The sequence below is a fragment of the Myotis davidii genome, unplaced genomic scaffold (genome assembly GCF_000327345.1).
Source record: "Myotis davidii unplaced genomic scaffold, ASM32734v1 scaffold271, whole genome shotgun sequence".
Taxonomy (NCBI): domain Eukaryota; kingdom Metazoa; phylum Chordata; class Mammalia; order Chiroptera; family Vespertilionidae; genus Myotis; species Myotis davidii.
In genome coordinates, this window is record NW_006284839.1 from 791,613 (window position 1) to 810,864 (window position 19,252).

The 19,252-nt window shown below is 49.1% G+C and overlaps 1 protein-coding gene and 1 long non-coding RNA gene across 2 annotated transcripts in view; one reads left to right on the plus strand and one right to left on the minus strand.

The window, feature by feature from the left end:
* FFAR4 (free fatty acid receptor 4) overlaps positions 1-13,827 on the minus strand; it is a 20,829-nt gene extending 7,002 nt beyond the window's left edge. Inside the window, exons 1-2 of the mRNA XM_015557974.1 lie at positions 10,692-13,827; positions 3,359-3,487 (exon numbers count right to left, since the gene is read on the minus strand). Coding sequence (XP_015413460.1) covers positions 3,359-3,487; positions 10,692-11,102 — 540 coding nt within the window. The 5' untranslated portion in view covers positions 11,103-13,827. The remainder of the gene's footprint in view (positions 1-3,358; positions 3,488-10,691) is intronic.
* Positions 13,828-16,399: 2,572 nt separating this feature from the next.
* LOC107181670 lies at positions 16,400-18,156 on the plus strand. The gene is made up of 2 exons (XR_001512357.1): positions 16,400-16,551; positions 17,226-18,156. It is a non-coding gene; the product is annotated as an uncharacterized LOC107181670 (long non-coding RNA).
* Positions 18,157-19,252: the final 1,096 nt, after the last annotated feature.

Genomic DNA, 19,252 nt, shown 5'->3' on the forward strand with positions numbered 1-19,252 from the left:
CGTGTGGGGTTTTTTCAGAGCAGTTTCCCAAAGGAGATGCGTGGAGCGCCAGCCCAGAGAGATGCTCTGTGAGGAATAGAGTCCTGCTGTCAGGTTCAGCCATGCTGCCTACTCTGACCTGTGCTGGTGGTTCCCAAAGTACATTCACCTAGTAAAGGCTCTGAGAAGTCCTGCAGCCAAGAAATCCACGTAACTTTGATTAGCTTAGCATTTCCCAAACTCGTTTGATCATGGAACCCTTCCCAATATCTAACATCCCATGGAGTTCTAGAGAGTGCATTAGGGGGAACCCTGCTTTAGAGGAATAAAAGATCGGGGTGATCTGTAAGGGGCACTTCTCAGGCCTAGAGATGGAACCGGAGTTACAGTCAGTAGTGACAGGTGAAAGGTAGGGCTGGCGAGAAAGGGGTACGTGGTGTAGCTTTGTGTCCCGTGGCTTCACACGATTTGCTAATTGTGTTTCTATGAAGGTGGCTAATTAACACTGACATTCAATTGCTTTTACAGAGTTATACTCTTGACAGAAAAACTCAGCAGAAGAGCTGGTTCGGTGTCTCTGCGTATGGATGTCTTCAGAGGTATCCTGCCCAGACCCTCCATCCACCTGGCGGCAACTCACCTGCTTCCAAGTTACCAGCCTGGCAAACCGACAGGTGCAAAGTAAGGACACATGTTATAGTCCTCCCGGAAAATGGGCAACAGTTTTGCTAGTAAGCGAGAAGTAATTTTTTAAAAGTCTTATATTTGCATTAACATGGTGATTTTCAAAACATTATCATTATCTGCTCTCATTTTGTTGTGCTAAACAATCCACTGGGGCCCATTTAGCTCCAGAGAAAATGGAGTGACTTGCCTGAGGCCTCACAGAAATAAGGCTTGGACTAGCACCTGGCTCTTCAGACTCTTCAACCAGTGATTTTCCCACTGCCCACGAGGAGAGGTCCTGTTGGCCCTGCCAGTGCCTTACTCACTCAGTGAGTGTTTATCGAGCACTAAAACAGATGAGCCAGGGCCCTGTTCTAAGCATGGGGCTATAACACCAAACAAAGGCTGCCCTCATGGAGCTCGCATTCCAATGGGAAAGACAGATGACATACAAATAGATAGATATAAAGGGAATATGACGGGGTTGTAAGTGCTTTGAGAAGAAGTAAATAAAGAGAATTGGAGAACGATGGGGAGTCTCTGTGGGGGACAGCCTTTTGAATGGAGACCTAACTAAAGGGGAGGAATGGCCCACGCAGGAATTTGGGGATGAGAGATCTAGGAGAGAAGGTGGCAGATGCAACGGCTCTGAGGCAGCAATGTGCTGGCACATGGGAAGAATAGCCCCAAAGCCAACATGGACACAACAGAGGGGAGAAGATGAGGTGAGAGGGGCAGGCAGGGGCCAGATCACAAAGAACCTTAAGGAGGCGTCTCCTATCCAATCCATCAGTCTTCAGGGACTCTGCATATAAACCCAAGGCCAGCCTTCAGTCCTTCCTATCACAGACCCCAGGACAGCTCCTGGATGAAACAGAATATCTATCACGACTCACAGTTGTGAAATGGTGCCCTGAGTGATGGGGCGAAGATATAATTAGATCCCCTCACTTTCTTTACACATCCCCCAACTCATCAGGGCTCCTGGGGTCTCCTAGAATGTTCCAGGTGGGCCCTTGCCTGTGAAAACAATGGAGGAATCAAGGGGTGAGTAAGAAACCTTTTCTTAGAATAAGTCAGTACTCCCTCTTGGCAGCTGAGAAGTAGGAGACATGAGTGAAAGGAGAAGACCAGAGTCCTCTTGGCTTCTAAGGAACTCTGGAGCCAGGCGACCTTGCATTCTGATACTGCTGCTTATGAGCTGTGTGACCTCGGACAAGTTACTTAACCTCTCTGTACCTTGGTTTCCTCATCTGTCATTCTTAGCAGTATTGAATGAGTTAGTTCCTAACAGACTATAAACACTACATAGATATTTGTTAAATAATTTTTTAAAATAATTTAAAATTATTTCTACATCTCTATACATTTTACATTTCTTTTCCTTATCCCCTCACTTCTTTTAACATAACAGTAACAGCAAACACGTACCACATAGCACTTACACATGCTAGGCGCTATTGCAGGCACCATACAGACCTTAACTCTAGGCCTGAACTGACCTCATGCCCTTGAAAAGCCCCAGAAGGGGTCACTTGAAGGAGGGTCAGAAGTCCACTGATGGGGGAGAGTCCAGGGGATACCACGGGACCCAGGATTAGCAGACTCGGATGGAGGTGCGGCTGGCTTTGGGTTTTGAGCATCTAAACGGTGACAGATCTCAGCTACAAAGAAAGAGCCATACAAGTGGCCAGACAGCAAGCAGGACCTACAGGGCCCCACTTCAGTATCCCTGTGTGCCAGTTGACTCATAATACGCTGTAAAACCAAGATCTGACAACTGTAAACCTCTGAGATGACTCAAAGGCTTTGCAGTAAACCTTCTCAAACAGGCACGAACACACACACACACGATCGGCCTGGGCCAGCACATACATGTAAACAGGCTGGCAGGTCTTTTGACACCCCTACCTGCTTGCTCCGAAGGCAGAGGCCATGGCCTGTGTCTGGCTTTGGAAAGGCACATTTCCGGGGCTGGGGGCTAGGGCAGCGGGTGGAAGGAGCGTGGTGGGGGCTGGGGAGGTCGCTGTCTGTCGTGCTGTTTCTGGAAGCTGCTCCGGGAGGGGGGTCAGTTTGCAAGCTGGGAGTGTATGCTGGGTGTGCTTTTCTGTCTGTAGATTATGCGTCAATAAAACATTTTAAAAGCATGTGTTCTCTCACTACGTTGCTGTGTGTGGTAGGGAAACAAGGACACAGTCCTAAAGCCCATAAAATAAATTATGTCACATCTGTATGACAGAAGATCATCAAGCCATTAAAAATAATGGGCAGAGATAAGGGATCTGATACGGGAAAATGTTATGATAGAGTGTTAATCGAAAAAAGAAAGTTAAACAGACAGTAGTATCTCAAATCTGAAAAATAGTTGATATTTGATCATTTTATATGGTTTATCACATACATAGAATAAAACTATGTCTATATGTAAATAACTTGGAAAAACATACAATGAATTTACAACCAGGGTAGCATAGATTTTTAGTTTGTATGTTACCCATTTCCATATTTCTTTAATTTTTTGTAATAAACTTGTATTTAGTGACTAGTGACAAATAATAACCATCATAAAGGTATAACTTTTCTTTTTGCAGGAGGCGTAGATCTCGGCAGTGAGCCAGAATTGGGCTGGCGTGAACCCTAAGGGAACGTCTAACCCAGAAATGCTAAGATGCCACCTGAGTGCAGGGCAGCTGCGGGCCGGAAGCACACGTACCTGTAAAATTTTGGAGTAGCTGATCACAATGAGCAGCCCTGGCACCAAGAAGTTCAGGGTGACGAAGGACACATCCCAGGAGATTTCTCCGGCAATGCTGGGCCACACCAGTGTGCAAATCAGAATTTCCTAGTCGCAAGAAGGAAGAGAAGGTCATTTAAATGCTGGCTTCTTATTTGCCTTAAGCTCATTCCAGCTGGGGGTTTACCTGGCACTATAACACTGTTGTGTTAGTTACACTGCCACACAACTGACAAGAAATCCCAGAATCCCTTCCACGGCCCACACAGCCCCACTTACAAATCATTTGCTTCTGACCTTATAATAACTATAATTATTATTCCCGTTCTCCAGGGGAACCGACCGGGCCTCAGGGTCACACGCTGGTCAGAGCCAGAGTTAGTTCCCAGGCATGACTCCAAGCCCAGTGCTCAAGGCAACAGGGTCCACCTTAAGGCATAGGGTTCGTTTAAAGGCTGTGCAAACGTCTACAAGTGTCATCTGCATCAGAGAAGGGCATGGCTGACGCCAGGGCAATGCTGGTGCCCAGACTCGGGAGTTCTGTCCCGCGGGGGGGGGGGGGGGGGGGGGAGGGGGGCCTCTCCCAGAGGAACACACGGCAGCCCCAGAGCAAGATGCAAGCACAAGTCTCCATCAGTTCAAGTGGCGACCACTGGAAGGTGGCCAAAGAACCTGCAGGTGTGACCGTGCTGCTGCCACTGTGTTGTATTGAATTCAAATATTTGGCATTAATACAGACCCCCAAACAGCGGGGACATTACTGAATAGTTAAGAGATGCTGCAACAGTGTCCTCTGATGAATAAGTAGGCCAATGAAGAGTTCTATCTATCATCTATCTATCTGTCTATCATCTATCCATCCCTCCTCCCAAACACAAGTATCCTGTGCCGCTTCACTATAGGAACAAAACTGTTCAGGAAACAAGTTGCTCTTCCAAACACGTGACATAGGTTTTGAAGAATATATTTGTGTAAAAGGACCGTATTATATATTTCTGGTGAACAAGGCATCTTAACCACTGTCCAGAAGAAATAGTATCATCCATAGCACCATTCATTCATTCATTCATTCAATATTTACTAAATGCTATACTAGGCAAAGGCAAAGTTTTAATCATTTCTCAACATGTATCATAATTAGGTGGTCAAACCCATATACTGTCAAATAGTCCCTTCTTCTCCTAGCCAGTATCAACAAAGCACTTAGTCCGCACCAGGTAACACCTTACATACATTATCTCATTGGGTGTTCACAACAACCTTACGGAGATGTATTATTACTATTTTTCGAATTACACAGAGGAGGAAACTAAGGCTTAGAAACATACTCCTCAAATAATACAACACTAATGATGTAGTCCTGGTGAATCATATATTTCCCCTAAAGAGCTAAGACCAGCTGTGGTAGACAGTCAGACATGGGCAAAACAAGGACAATGGGCCAGGCACAGAAAGTCACCAGGGCAGAAAGCCCCACGTGCCTAACAATTAGCAAAACTGGGAAAACAAGAACCTCACCCCAGGGCATCCTTGGTTAAATGCAGTGTTTAATTTCATTTTAAAAATTAAAAAAAAAAATCAGCAAGCACCAGGTCTACAGTCACAGCTCTAACTCGATGTTATAATTGTGTTTCTATGGGAAAGTCTATTTGACGTAAATCGTTTTGATTCTAGGTATTCTCTCCCAGGCTGTGACTCACAGGAGTTTGGCAGCGAGTCAAATCTCGAAGGTGGGGGCAGGAGTGTTATAATATTCTCTGCGTGTTTGAAATGTTTCCTGATTTTAAAAAGGAAATTTGAAAACCCAAAGTGCTAGGCCTGCTTTGTTACTGAGCTACAGAAGTAAAGCTGGCTGAGTCAACAAGTGTCTTTTAATTTGTTTGTTCAACCACTTATTGACCCAAGCCATGGTGGCTGAGCCACGGTGAGGCCACAGTGAGCGTGGGCTTGGTCTCTGCAGTCAGGGAGGGAGAGGCCCTAGGAAACTTCAATGCAGGGCATTGAGCTGGAAGCGCCCCGCAATCTACAGGTGACAGGAGAGTGGAGTCACCTGGCAAAGCTGCATCCTGGACGTTTGTGTCAGCTGTGTCTGAAAGGATGGGGTTTCCGGAGAACGGAGAAGCTGGAGCTGTGTCAGGGCCAGAAGGGATGAAGGCGGGAGACCAGGCACATGTGATTAAATGTGACTTGCATCCTCCCCAGCCCAAGCTCCGCCCCTCCCTAACACACTCATGCATTTCCATGGCTTCTTTTTGCAGATGATGCTGAAATCTAGTCCTTTCAGCCAGTCTTCTTCTGAACCCCAGACTCATCCCACTCCCCCAAGGACATCTCTGCGGATGCCTCACAGGCACGTCAAGCCTCCCACCTCCCACTTCCAAAAGCTTCCACCTCCTGGAGTCACTGACTCCGCCTGGAGCTGCCATTCCCCAAGCTGCCAGGAACCTGAGTACTAGCCTTCTGCCTTCTGCCTCCCCGCTCAGAGGGAACCTCGGAGTTCCACCTCGCAGCTATCCGACCCACCCACAGATCTCATTCTAACTGGCCACCCCTCCCAGACCAGGCCATCTCTCCTGAAGGGGTGTACCTGGCCCTTCTCCAGCTGGCCCCTGCCAACCCTCCTGGCACAATCTCTTGCTGACTGTGGGCTATTTCCTGTGCCGGCAATGTTCCTTCAGTCCCCCACATCCTTGTCTGGCTACCGGCCTCTCATCTTCACACTCCGCTGGGTATCATTCTTGCCCCTGTGGATAGGGACATCTTTCCATAGGCCCTGCTCAAATGCTGCCTTCTCCCCACACTGGTTGACCTACAGGCAAATGCCACCTGATTCCAGCTGTTTCCTATCAGCTTCTCTAATGATTCTTCTGATAGTTTTTTAAAATATTTTAAAATTGATTTTGAGAGAGAGAGAGAGAGAGAAAGAGAGAGAGAGATCAATTTGTTGTTCCACTTATCTATGCATTCATTGGTTGATTTCTGTATGTGCCCTGACTGGAGATTGAACCTGCAACCATGGCATATAGGACAATGCTTCAACCAACTTAGCTACTTGGCTAGGGCTCTAAAGACTCTTCTGGAACACCCTGGGGATCACTTCATAAACCATCCTTCCTGTCCCACCTCTTCAAACAAAAAATGTAAGACTTCAAGGTCATTTTAAGGAACTCCAAATCCTACTTGCACAACTCCTCTCCTATCAGCTTCCCAACAGAAAAGTCAGAAAATACCAATGCAAACGGTAGACTTACTGTCTTTTATCTTAAAAGCATCCTCTAATGTTAACAAAGGCAAGCAAACTGCTTCCTGAGCCAAACCCACACTCAATAGAGACACGATGGCATTATTGGCCTCGTACTAAATCCGGTCAGGGTGGGCAGTGGCACCAAGGCTGCTAAGGAAGTATGAACTCATGAAATGACACCAGGAGGAACAGATTGACCCTGGCTAAATTCCAGTTCCATCTCTTACCTGCTTTATGACTTTAGGCATTTCTTCCTCCAGGAAATAAACACAAGAACACCTACTCATGGGACTGAATTCTGCCAGGGCCTGGGACCATCTGCATGCTCAAAACATGCACTTCCTTGAAGAGGCTGAAAGGGTCTTGGGCATGAAACCCAGGGTGAGGGCAGGGGGAGGGGTGCTCAGCAAATGTTTGTAGAATAAATGGGCCGCACATTCTGGCCAGGGTGGACAGTCCTCCCCAGCTGCCGGTGAGGGTCATCACCCCACCGGGGCCACGGCACACACGGGCAGAAATGCCGTTGGTACAGGCTGAGCTGACCTGGCTGAGATGTCTAAGTTACTAGGATGTGTCCACCCTCTTAAAATGGCAGTCTATTATTTTACAGCAATCAGAAGAATTACGCTGTTTAGAGACTGTTTAAAATATTTCTAACCACAGATAAGGAAACTAAGAATAGCTGGTAATTTTTGAGTGCTTAACCGTGTCTGTGCCAGATGTTGGCCCACTTACTGAATATCAGTTCCCATGACAATCCTAGAAAGTGAGAATCTGTTATCAGGCCCATTTTGCAAATGAGGAAGGCGAGGTATAGAGGTCAGGACCACTCGCTTGCCCCTGTCACACATCTCCTATATGGCAGAGATAGGATTCAAATTCACAACATCTGACTCCAAAGCCCACATTCGTCATACCAAATTATGCAGCATTTTCTGAAATGTCCATTATTTCATGCTCCCTTCAGGGAAGTCACCCTGAACGGCTGGGTTACCCTGGACTGCTGGGCACCCACTGCCCAGATGGACAAAGGGAATCACGTTTCTGATTTGGTGGGGCTGGGGGTTGGGGGTCCAGGTAAGCAGAAAGCCCCCTGGCCAGGGCTCCTTGCGGGCAGAGCGCCAGCTTGTGCTCAGGGTCAGTTAGTTCATTCTCTGTGCCTGTGGTTTGGGTAGGAAATGTTCTCCATCCACAACCTCCATATTTCATGTCCAAGGGGGAGGTGGCAGGCCAAACCTACAGCCAGGAATGGGCGGTAGGGGACTGAGAAAACAAGCCTGTGCTGATTTTAATGTGAGACTTAGTTCAGTCTAGACCAGATCCTTCTCTGTCTCTCTTTTTTTAATGGCCACACTCCCTTTTGTCCCCCCATTTCTCACTCTTTTTAACTTACTTCTTAAACCACGGCCTGTTTGCTCACCTATAAAAAGAGATGTTTCCGGCACGCTCAGGGCACAGCCTTGGAGGAACGAGGGCTTTTTCTGTTTGTTGGCTTACTGGCAGGTGCAAGGGTGGGGGCAAGGGGTTGGGGGAGGGAGGCATAACACAAAGGGGAAAAGACAGAAGATGGAGAGCTGGAAAGGACTGTGGAATTCTCATTACATGCTCCCGCCCCCCACCTCTACTAATTTCCGGGAACAGGGCTCCTGTAGCGAACTCACCTGTCCTCCAATCTCCTGCGGTGCTGTGAGAACCCACTCTCTCCCTGTGGCTTTGCCCAAATCCCTCTCCTAAGGCTCTGAAGACCAAGGAGGTGTTTTCGAATTAAAATCAGAGGGGTCTGTGTGCCCTGCCCAAGGGGAACAGAGGGAAGGCCTCCACCACACAGATCTCCATGGGAGCGCCTTGCACAGAATTCTAGTCATTCTGGAAGCGGAATGCAGAGGACTTTGACCACATCCAGGTGCCCCCCCCCCCACCCCAGGGTAAAATACAGAGTGGAAAGACACAGAAGACAACTGTGTCCCTGTCGGCAAGCAGTTGTAGTCTGGGCTTTTGGCCTAGAGGCGACAAGGGCCTCATTTTTTTGTTATTTGACAGTTAAGTAGGCATGTACCTAAAACAATTGCAAAGAGAGAGGCACAGATACACATCTAGAAACATAAGTTCCCCTTAAGCTCTATCCTTAATTCCCTGATTTGCCATTTATTTCTGTAAAAAAAAGGGGGGGGGGGAGAAATCCCTCAAGTTCTGTTAAAAACACAGAAGCACTAACTCAGTGACGGAATTACTTAAAAAAAAAAAAAATCAAAAGACTGATGGTGGAACCCCAGCTCCAAGCTGATCCAATTGGCCTGGGGTGAGGCCTGGTCTTCCACTTACTTGGGAGAATCTGTGTGGCCACCTGGATTCGTAGTGTATCTGGGCAGAGGAGGACCAGCTGCCCATGAAGCTAGGGCCCTTGGTCTCCCCAGTCCAGTGGCACCCACCAGCTCAGCTAATCCCAGCTTTCCCCGCCCCACTTAAAGAGACATGCCACGGGTTCACATATTCTTCCATCAAGTGCCACAGGCCTGAGACAGCTCCTGCCTGTTGGTCACAAAACAAACCAAACAAGCAAAACCCCACAATGTATTCCACGCAAGACAGCAGCTGTTAGGAAAGGGACTTTTAGGGTTGTGTTAAAAAGACACTGCTTACACAGGATGCAGACTTCTCCCCAACCCCAGCAAAAGGCCTGGGTGACAGGTCAGGGGAACCCCCAGAGAAGCCCACCTCTGGGTTCAGGCTCAGGAAGAGACACCCAGGGAGTAGAGGAGCAGAGGCATTGGTCCAAGGCTCAAAGCCTTCTCCTCACACACCCTCCCCTCCCCAACCCAGCCGCCCTGCCTTCCCACCCCACCCTCTGGCCACTGCACGCCTCTCTTTGGGGCTGTGTTTGTGTCAGGCTGGCTCCGGGTTGCCCACCCTCCCTCCTCGGGCCAGGGCCGAGCTTTCGTGGGGAGCGACCTCTGGAGGAGGAAGGTGGGGGAAGAACCCAGCCGCAGCAGCCTGGGCAGGCTGAGCCGCCTTTTGGTAAGGTGCACAGACCTGAGTCCTTCCCCTGTCCGCCCTCGCAAGGCGCAGGAAGGCTCACACACAGGGGACGGCAGGCAGCCGGAACCGCGGGCCACTGTCCTCCCCAGCCCGCGCTCAAGTCCGGGGTCCCAGAGTGAATCGCGGCTCGCATACCCCGCGGGGCCCAGCAGGCTAGCGACGCAAACAGACCCGCGCCCGCGATTCTGGTGTGCTGGCTGGAGCGGACAGAACCAGTGTCATGAGCAATCGCAGAACTGTTTCTAGATAGTGGACCCACCCCACCCCCACGATCCCCATGACAACTGGGGGTCGTGGTGCCCCAATAAAGCTCATGGGCCCAGCCTCTGGGACCTGCGGGACATTCCGGGCGCCCACGATCATCTGAAACCTCCCATCACCCGGGGTGCCCAGGGTAGGCTCCCGCGGGCTAGTCTCATCCTTCCGTCTTGCAGTGGGAAAAACTGGGGCTCCGGGAGGAGAAACCACAACCGCCCCCTAGAGGCAGTATTGGTTCTGGGGTCTCTAGGTCTCTAAGTCCCTTCCTCCCCGGCCCATCCACACGCACCTGCCCACCTCCAAGCAGGGCCCGTGCCCGGCTCGCACGGAACCTGCTGAGCGCGACCCAGCTCCTCCTCGCGCTGAGGGCAGGCGCCCCAGCAAGCTCGTCCGTGGAGGAGGTGTGATGAGTACTGTCGCTCCCGGCGAGCGAGCAGAACTTAGCAGGATGCGATTAACCACTCCGAATCCCCCACGTTCCGCCTGCTGGCCGTTAAGCCCCCGTTATTTCATTAATTTTGCAATGAAGAGTGGGTGCATGTTACGGGTATTTGGGGGACCCCACTTGCAGCATTTGGTGGGCGTTTACGGGACCCCCAACGCGCGGTTGCAGTGAAATTTAAGGGCTAAACTCCATGGCGCCGGGCACGGTGTCGGACACAGTGCTTCAGCGCAGCCAATGGCCTCTTCTCGCTGCTGTTCACCTGCATCCCGCGCCGCCCGGGCCCTCGGGCCGGGGCCCCGCACCCCGCGCTGCAGGCGCACGATGCACACCACGCGCTCCAGGCTGACGGCCGCCAGCGTGAGGATGGTGACGCTGCCGCTCAGGGTCATCACGTAGAGGAGCAGATGGCAGGCGACCGGGCCCAGCATCCAGGCCTCCGTCCAGCGCACGGCCAGCACGAGCGGGATGGCGCTGGTGAAGAGAAGGTCGGCGCAGAAGAGGTTGAGCACCAGGCAGGCGGTGGTGCCGCGGCGCCGTCGGCGCGCCACCAGCACCAAGGCGCCCACGTTGCCCAGCAGCGACACCGCAAAGATGAGCGCCAGCACGACGGTCTCCACGGCGCTCAGCACCAGCCGGTGGTCGCCCTTGACTTCGGAGAAGAAGGAGAAGCGTGTTCGGTTGTCCGGCTCCAGGATGCGCGGGGGCCCAGTGCCCGCCGCCAGCGCGCAATCAAGGGACATGCCCGGCGGCCGGCGGCCCGCAGCTGTCTGCGAGCGCGCTCATCTGGGAGGTGACTGCGCGCCAAGCTGGGAAGAGGGAGGGAGGCGGTTGCGACACCTCCCCTCTGACCCCCTCCCGACCGAGGAGCGCCGGCGCTGGGCGTAGCAGCCGAGCCCGGGCGCGCGGGAACGAGGAAGTGCCGGGCTGGGAACACGCCGCGGCTGGAACGTCCCGCTGGGCCGGAAGATGGTCGTCTAGAAAGGGATTTCACGTCCACTGGCAGGTTTGGGAGCGCCCCACGGGCTGAGAAACCCCACCTAGGGAACCCTCAGAACCCCCGAGGCCTCTCCAGCCTCTCCCATACTCCAGTGGCACCCGGTGCGCTGAAGCCTTTCATCCACCGATTTAGCTAAAATTGATCCAGGAGTGTCGGTCGGAGCAGGACTTTGGAAGTCATTTCGGCCTGCGCTGTTCAGGCTTCACCAAAGAAGCCGCAGGGGTTTGAGGGGGTAAATTCTAAAGCACCTTGCAATGGATCCAGATTTGGAGGGAGGTGATAGGGGGAGGATTGTTTGTTTTATTATTGCTTAATAACGTGTGACTTAGGGGGGGGGTGTTTCATCTCTCTGTGCCCCAGTTTTTTAATCCACAAAATGGGAAGAATAAGACATCTGATTGGGTAATTATGAGGATCATATAAAGAGATTAACACAGCACTCACCACACAGTAATTTCCTGGGAAGTGTCATCAATTATTAGCTACTGAAATGAAAATGCACGTAAATTTTGCATTCTGAGCAATGGTATAAAATGCCTTCGAGGAAAAAGAGTGACCTTGAATAAATTTGACACCCTAGAAGGACATCCCAGGGCTCTCAGGTGCACACACAGGCTGTGAACGTGCCGCAGGCACCCCAGTTTGACAAGCAAGGAGAAATTAAACCCCCTTAGAGATGAGGAAACTATGGCACAGAAAGCAGTGACTTGTCCAAGGAGGCCCCTGGTCAGTAATAAAAAGCCATGTCCCCTCCTCTGCCCCACACATTCCTACCACGCCCATGCCATCTAGTTTTCTGTTCTAGTAAGTCAGGCAGTTAGAGAGTGTAAAGTGCACTTGTGGCCCTAACAGTGCCAACTTCCTCACCACCCATGCCATCACCCCCCTCCCTTAGCCACACTGCCAGGCCTCTCCCACTTGCCCTTCTGTCTGTGAGTGTCTCTGTGTATTTACGAAGGGTCCAGTGTGGCAGTCTCAGTGCTTTCTGAGGGGAGGGGTGCGTTTGTGGGTCTGCGTATTACTGTGACATATGGGTCTGAGTTGACAATGTGACCTCTGACCTGAGGGGCAGTTTGCATGTCAATGGGAGATGTTCCACTTGAAGCTTGACTAACTTCAAGTTGTAAACTAACCAGTTTGCTTCCTGACACAGTTGAAAAGTGGCAAGAGATTGAAATTAAGGGAACTCAGATGGAAAGGGGTGTGGCCTGACTGGGGTCAGAGGACAATAGTTTTGTGTGAGGGAAAGGAAAGCTGTGTGTGGGAGAAGAAAGAGAGAAAGAGACAATTCCATTATCCCAGGCTGAAGTGACATGGGGACAGAAAGGTTTCCCCAGAGTGGATAACCAGGGTGAGGGCTCTGGGCTAGGACTTCTCCATGACTACCCTCCAGGGCTCTCCCAATGGTAAAAGGGTGAGTGCAGAGGTTCCCAAGCTTTCTCCTTTCCATCGCCTTCATGGCACCCCTAGGCCAAAAAATAACGAGTAGCTCCATTTGTTAGGCAGCTGGTTCCAAATGACTTAACAAGACTTTATGTCCTAACAACTTAGTAGGCATCCGGGTAAACAAAAAATATGAATGGAAAAATAACATTTTTGTTTCATTCTTAGAAACTTCCTAATGGGATGGTGCACCTGTTGAGCTCTACAAAACTGGGAATGAGATTGGGCACTGCCACCCACATTTCCTGCTCCACGGTGATTTTCATGTATCTGCTTTTAATCACAATGAACCCTGAGCACCCAGCTTTATAAGTGGATTTAATGTTGAAACTGTGAGTGACCTAGAGCTAGCACTTCATGTGGGGTCCCACGGATATTGGGGAGCGCTGTTTCCCTGAGCACTGAGCACATGTGGGCACAGTGGTTAAGAACACGGGTTTGGAAACTCACCTGCCAGGATACGAATCTTGGCTGCACAACCACCATGTGACCTTGAACTTTAGCTTCTAGTTCTTCAGTCTTTCCATATATAGAAAGGCTATAATAATAATACCAGCCTCATAAGGCCTTTTTGCGGGGTGAGTTAAATGAAGTTCCTGCATGTAGAGCACATAGCTCAATGGTCATCGAGCAGACACCAGGTCAGGCTCGATACTCAACACTATATCGTCTTATGGACCAACCACACATACCCATTTGCAAAGACAGTCTCAGGTTATGAAATTGTTAGAACTCCCTTTCACTCTCAAATTGCCCCGGTTTGGAGGACAGATTATATGGTCTGACTATCTGTTTATTAACTCATTCGGTGCTCGTGCAAGTTGCAGACATTGGGATTCATCTCTAGGCAGTCACACCCCAGTGTCCCTTGCTCTTAACCACGAAAGCAGAACTTCTTGGGGGAGATTTTGCACACACACACACACACACACACACACACACACACACATACTCACTCACACACTCACACACTGCAGAGATATTTGGTAATATTTGGACACATTTTTGATTGTCACAACTGGGGAGCTGCTGCTGGCATCCAGTGGGTAAGGGAGAAGCCAGGGCTGCCACTGAACCTCCTAATGCACAGGACAGCCCCCCAGTAAAGAATTGCCCCGAATGCCGATAGGGCTGAGGGCAAGAAATCTTGTACTCTTGGGACCTCACCAAACTTTATCTCTTACTGTCATTCTCTGTCGTGAAGTCTCACCAAGTGGCAAAAAGACAGAAATGTTATCATTTTCCTGGTAGAGGTTACACTGAAAACTCTCTGCCCTTTTAACCAGCCCACGGTGGGCTCAGAGCATGCTGTGGCCCCAGTTATCAAATCCCCTTGGTCCATGGGGCTGGGCCTGGAGTCATTAGGGTGGACCGACCTCATGTGTTCTTTGGAGACAAGATGGCAGGAACCCACAGGCAGAGCCCTGGTGAGTGTGGTATTTATTGCTCATGGTCATTAATTTCTATTATTGTCATGCTCCTTTGCCTCTCCACGCTTAGATAAAATGGCAGGAATGGAAACAAGGACCCACCAAGTGTAAATATAGACAGTGTAGCTCTGAGCTAAAGGGAAGGTCCCATGGAGGGATGCCTTCTGTGCCTGTTTATTTTATATTTTTAACCAAACAGGAGGTGGGGACTTCTCTGTGTCTATTTTTTATTGTTTTGTGGTGTGTGTTTTTACTTTTCCTCTAGAAAATTTTTATAAAGTTTGTATGCAAATGCTTACTGGCCCATTGCTTCTCTTCAAACCTCTCTGTGAGTAGTCTATCTTCTATTATCTATCTATCTATCTATCTATCGATCTATCTATCTATCGATCTATCTATCTATCGATCTATCTATCTATCGATCTATCTATCTATCGATCTATCTATCTATCGATCTATCTATCTATCGATCTATCTATCTATCGATCTATCTATCTATCGATCTATCTATCTATCGATCTATCTATCTATCGATCTATCTATCTATCGATCTATCTATCTATCGATCTATCTATCTATCGATCTATCTATCTATCGATCTATCTATCTATCGATCTATCTATCTATCGATCTATCTATCTATCGATCTATCTATCTATCGATCTATCTATCTATCGATCTATCTATCTATCGATCTATCTATCTATCGATCTATCTATCTATCGATCTATCTATCTATCGATCTATCTATCTATCATCTAATCTATATATTTATTCTCTATCATCTATCATCTGTCTATCCTCTACCATCTATCTATCTATCCTCTACCACCTATCATCTATCTATCATCTATCTATCTATCTATCTATCTATCTATCATCTAATATATATATATATCTATTCTCTATCATGTGTTTATCATCTATGTATCTATCTATCTATCTAGTCCTTGCAGAGATCAGAATATCTCCTTGCACCTCTGCTCCATCTTGTCAAGGATGGTCCCCACTGTACCCACCCCCAGTTGCCCTGAGCATTCACAGCCAAGTAACCCCCTCAACCAGGCCAGGGGGTAAAGGAGGGCCAAATTGTGCTGGAGAAGCTCGCTGTGCTCCTTCTTCAAGGAGGGCCAGAGTTCCCAGGCAGACAAGCCACTGGGCGGAGTTCCAGCACTTGCGACAGTGGGGAAGGGCAAGCGCTTCCATGTGCCTCAGGCCGGTCATCTCGACTGTCCACAGCTGGTCTACCAGCCAAAAGAAAGAAATCCAAGTCGAAACTGGGCAATGAGAAAGCTAAACCCAAGTGGAACGAGTGATCAGCCACCTGCTTGTGAAGTATTCACTTAGGAGGGGCTCAGGGCAGGGAATCAAAATGAGACGGGGCAGCCGGCCACAGCTAGCATACGCAATGCTTTATTTCCATTAGACAAAGTGCCGCCCTGAGCAGACAGTTAGGAAAAGGCAGTCCTTTCTCGGGGTGGATGCAGCATAGTCTTGGGCTTGGCAGCAGGGGTTTGGCTGGGTTTCAGCCCCGGGTGACCCCGCAGGTGGGCGTCTGTGGCTCTGCCTCGTGGGTTGTGGGCTTGTGGCAGCCAGGGCCCATCTCACTGGCTCTTCGGCTCACTTGCTGGTGGTTTCTGCCCTCAAAGCCCAACCCCATGCCCCATCACACTGGGGTGCCGACTGGGCAAGAGTGTGTCCCCAAGCCAATCACTTGCCTGGGGAATTTCCTCAGCTCACTGTGGCGGGTATGTTGTCTGAGATGAAGAGAGGAGAGCAAGGGTCAGCCTTGTAGCAACTGTGAGGACTACGATGTGCAAAGAGGGGCTGACGCCTTCGCGCTGGTGGCCAGGCCTGTCCACCTCGGTTGGAGTCCTAGTGTGACTTACCTTGGTTTCCTGAGGCAGATAGATAAGGTGGGGCCAGTCCTAAGAAAGCCTCTGCTTCACCCTAGCCAGCTTCCCTTGGCGGATAGAGCGTCGGCCTGCAGATTGAAGGGTCCTGAGTTCGATTCCGGTCAAGGGCACATACCTCAGTTGCAGGCTCAACTCCCCCCCCTCCCCCTGATTGGGGCACGTGAGGGAGGCAACCAATTGATGTTTCTCTCTCATATCAGTGTCTCTCTCTGTCTCTTCCTCTCCCTTCCACTCTCTCTAAAAACCAATGGAAAAATACCCTCGGGTGAGGATTAACAACAACAACAACAGCCCCTGCTTCCTTTAAGGGGTTTTAGGAACCAATAATTTAAGGAGGGATCAACCCCCACCTCTGAGGTAACTTCGGGGAGAAGAAACAATGAGGACCAGGAGGACTAGCAAGGTGGGGAAGAATAATAACAGTAATAGTAATAGTAGCACTAATAATGGTAATAATAATAGCAATCAAACACGTGCTAATTACCATATTTCAGGCTCTGGTTTAAGCACTTGTGTTAACTCATTTAACCCTCATAAGAGCCCTGTGAGGTAGTGTGGTGGGTAGGAAATGGAGCTGGACACTCCTCCTTTCAAAAGGTGGAGCCCAAGCCTTGTCCCCTTGCTCGAGGGCTGGACTTACTTTCCCCTAAGGAGTGAATGTAGCAGAAACGATGCGATGTGACAAGCCAGGTCACACACAGGACACAGCTTCTGCCTGGCTCTCTCTCAGGTATCACTTGTTCTAAGGGGAGGTAACCGTCCTGTTGTGAGGACACCCAAACAGCCCACCGAGGAAGAAGCTGAGGCTGCTGCCAGCTGCTAACGCCAACTTGCCGGCCACATGGGTGAGCCACCTTGGAAACAATCTTCCAGCCCCAACTGAGCCTTCAGATGACTGCAGACCTAGTCCCCATCAGACTGAACCTCTTGAGAACCACCCAGGTAGGCTACTCCTGTCCAACAGGCACTGAGAGACAATATTTATTGCTGTTTTAAAACACTACATTTGGGGGTAATTTGTTTCACAGCAAAAGGTAGCAAATGCAAGTTGGTACCTGTATTATCCTTATTTTACAGATGTGGAGACAGAGCATAGAGATGCCATGTACTTTACCTGAGGTTCTAGGAATTGAGATCTGAAACCAGGCCACCTGCTCCTGGCCCAAGTGCTTAATCCCCATGGTGAACCTGTTGACTCAGAATCTTAAGAAAACTGAGGCCTAGACAGGAGGCAGGGCTCAAGCAGTGGTCCCTACAGCTTGGTAAAAATACACACCACCCATTTTCTTAGTGGCTCTAGTCTTCCTGGCCAAACTGGGAATTTACAGGAACATCTCCAATGCATTTCTTTCCTGCTTTACTTGCTGAGAATTAACTCCTCTTGCCTGTCGCCAAGATGTCTACTTAATGGAAGACCCATTCTCCCCAAACCCTGTTGTTTTAAAGATGGCCTTATTTAAATGGCAGCCAGATTGCCTCCAAGACAGGAGCTTAAACTCATAAAAGGGATCTTAGCGATCACTTTGTTCCATTTTTCCAAAGACAGATGCAATCAAAACCTTTGAATACAAATTTTTAAACTCAGAATGGAAATCAGTATAGGAATGGTCCATTTCTACTTCAGGGGCAGCTTTTCTCTGTGGCCTCCTCTTGTCCAGGAGGCACACTGACCAGCCTAATACAGGAAGCAGTCCACTCAACACATGGCAATAGAGCTTGCACCACACGCCAGACACCAGCCCCAGCCCCAGATGCGCAAAGACAGGAGGCTGGTGACGCCAGCACAAGCCCAGGAGCCTTCTTCAGTCCAAGATGTGGCTTCATCAAAATCCTGTCTGTCCCGGGGAGACCACGGGCGAAGGTCTTACACAGTGTGTTGCATGATTCCTCTTGCATCACTTTTTTTCTACTTTATTGGTTCTATGTTTCTGATTACAAAACAGGAAGATTTGGAAAATGCAAGAAATAACTCAGAGAAAATAAACATAATCGTTATTCTTCCATCAGACTTTGTTGTATAGCTTCCCAGTGTTATTTTTATTTTATTTTTTTCTGTGTGTCTGAGGCTATCTTAGGCATATGGGTATTTTACAAATTAGGGGGTCATGGTTCACACACTGTTTTGTAATGGGTACTAAAATTTTTTCCTGAGACATGCCTTTTCTGTTTTTTTCTTCAGTTCCCCCAGTGCACATGACTGCCCCATGATCTAGTTTAGCCCATCTCCCACTGCCCAGGGCACCTATAAACCACACACCTATGAACCACATACCTGCAGACCACACACCTTTAGACCCCACACAGTCTCCAGCAATGGTTCCCCGAGGCCAGCCCTTGCTTTAGTCTCCACTGGTCTAAAGTGACATTGGGGAAAGTATAGGCCACGTAATTTATCACGAGGCTAAATACACCCACTTTTAATTGCAAGATATGTCCGGCATTTTTTGTTAAATTTCTTTTTCTTTTAGGACAGAATGTCTGTGGCCGTCATTTAAAAAAAAAAAATCCCATGTAAAAAAAAAGTTGACAATCCTAAGTGACTTACTGAGATTTATAATAGAAAGAATTATCCTGACCTATGTAGTCCTGAAGGCCTAGGTAGGCCTCCAGAAGTCAATCAAGGCAGGCCAGCCCGGCTTCTGGCAACGACACTTGGATGTATATAAGAAAAGACCTCTGCATTCAGGAACACTGTGGTGGTCATGCTCTTATCTCATCCTGAGGACAGCTCTCCAGAACAGGAAGTATCCTCTACAGCAGTGATGGCGAACCTATGACACGCGTGTCAGAGGTGACACGCAGACTCATTTTTTTGGTTGATTTTTCTTTGTTAAATGGCATTTAAATATATAAAATAAATATCAAAAATATAAGTCTTTGTTTTACTATGGTTGCAAATATCAAAAAATTTCTATATGGGACACGGCACCAGAGTTAAGTTAGGGTTTTTCAAAATGCTGACACGCTGAGCTCAAAAGGTTCGCCATCACTGCTCTAGGGTCAGCCCACAAGGTTTATAAGCCCTTAATCCAGCAGACCCCCATCCCAGTGAGCTTGGAGGGGCTCTTCTCTGAGCTGCAGCTTTGTTTGAGCTGATGATGGGT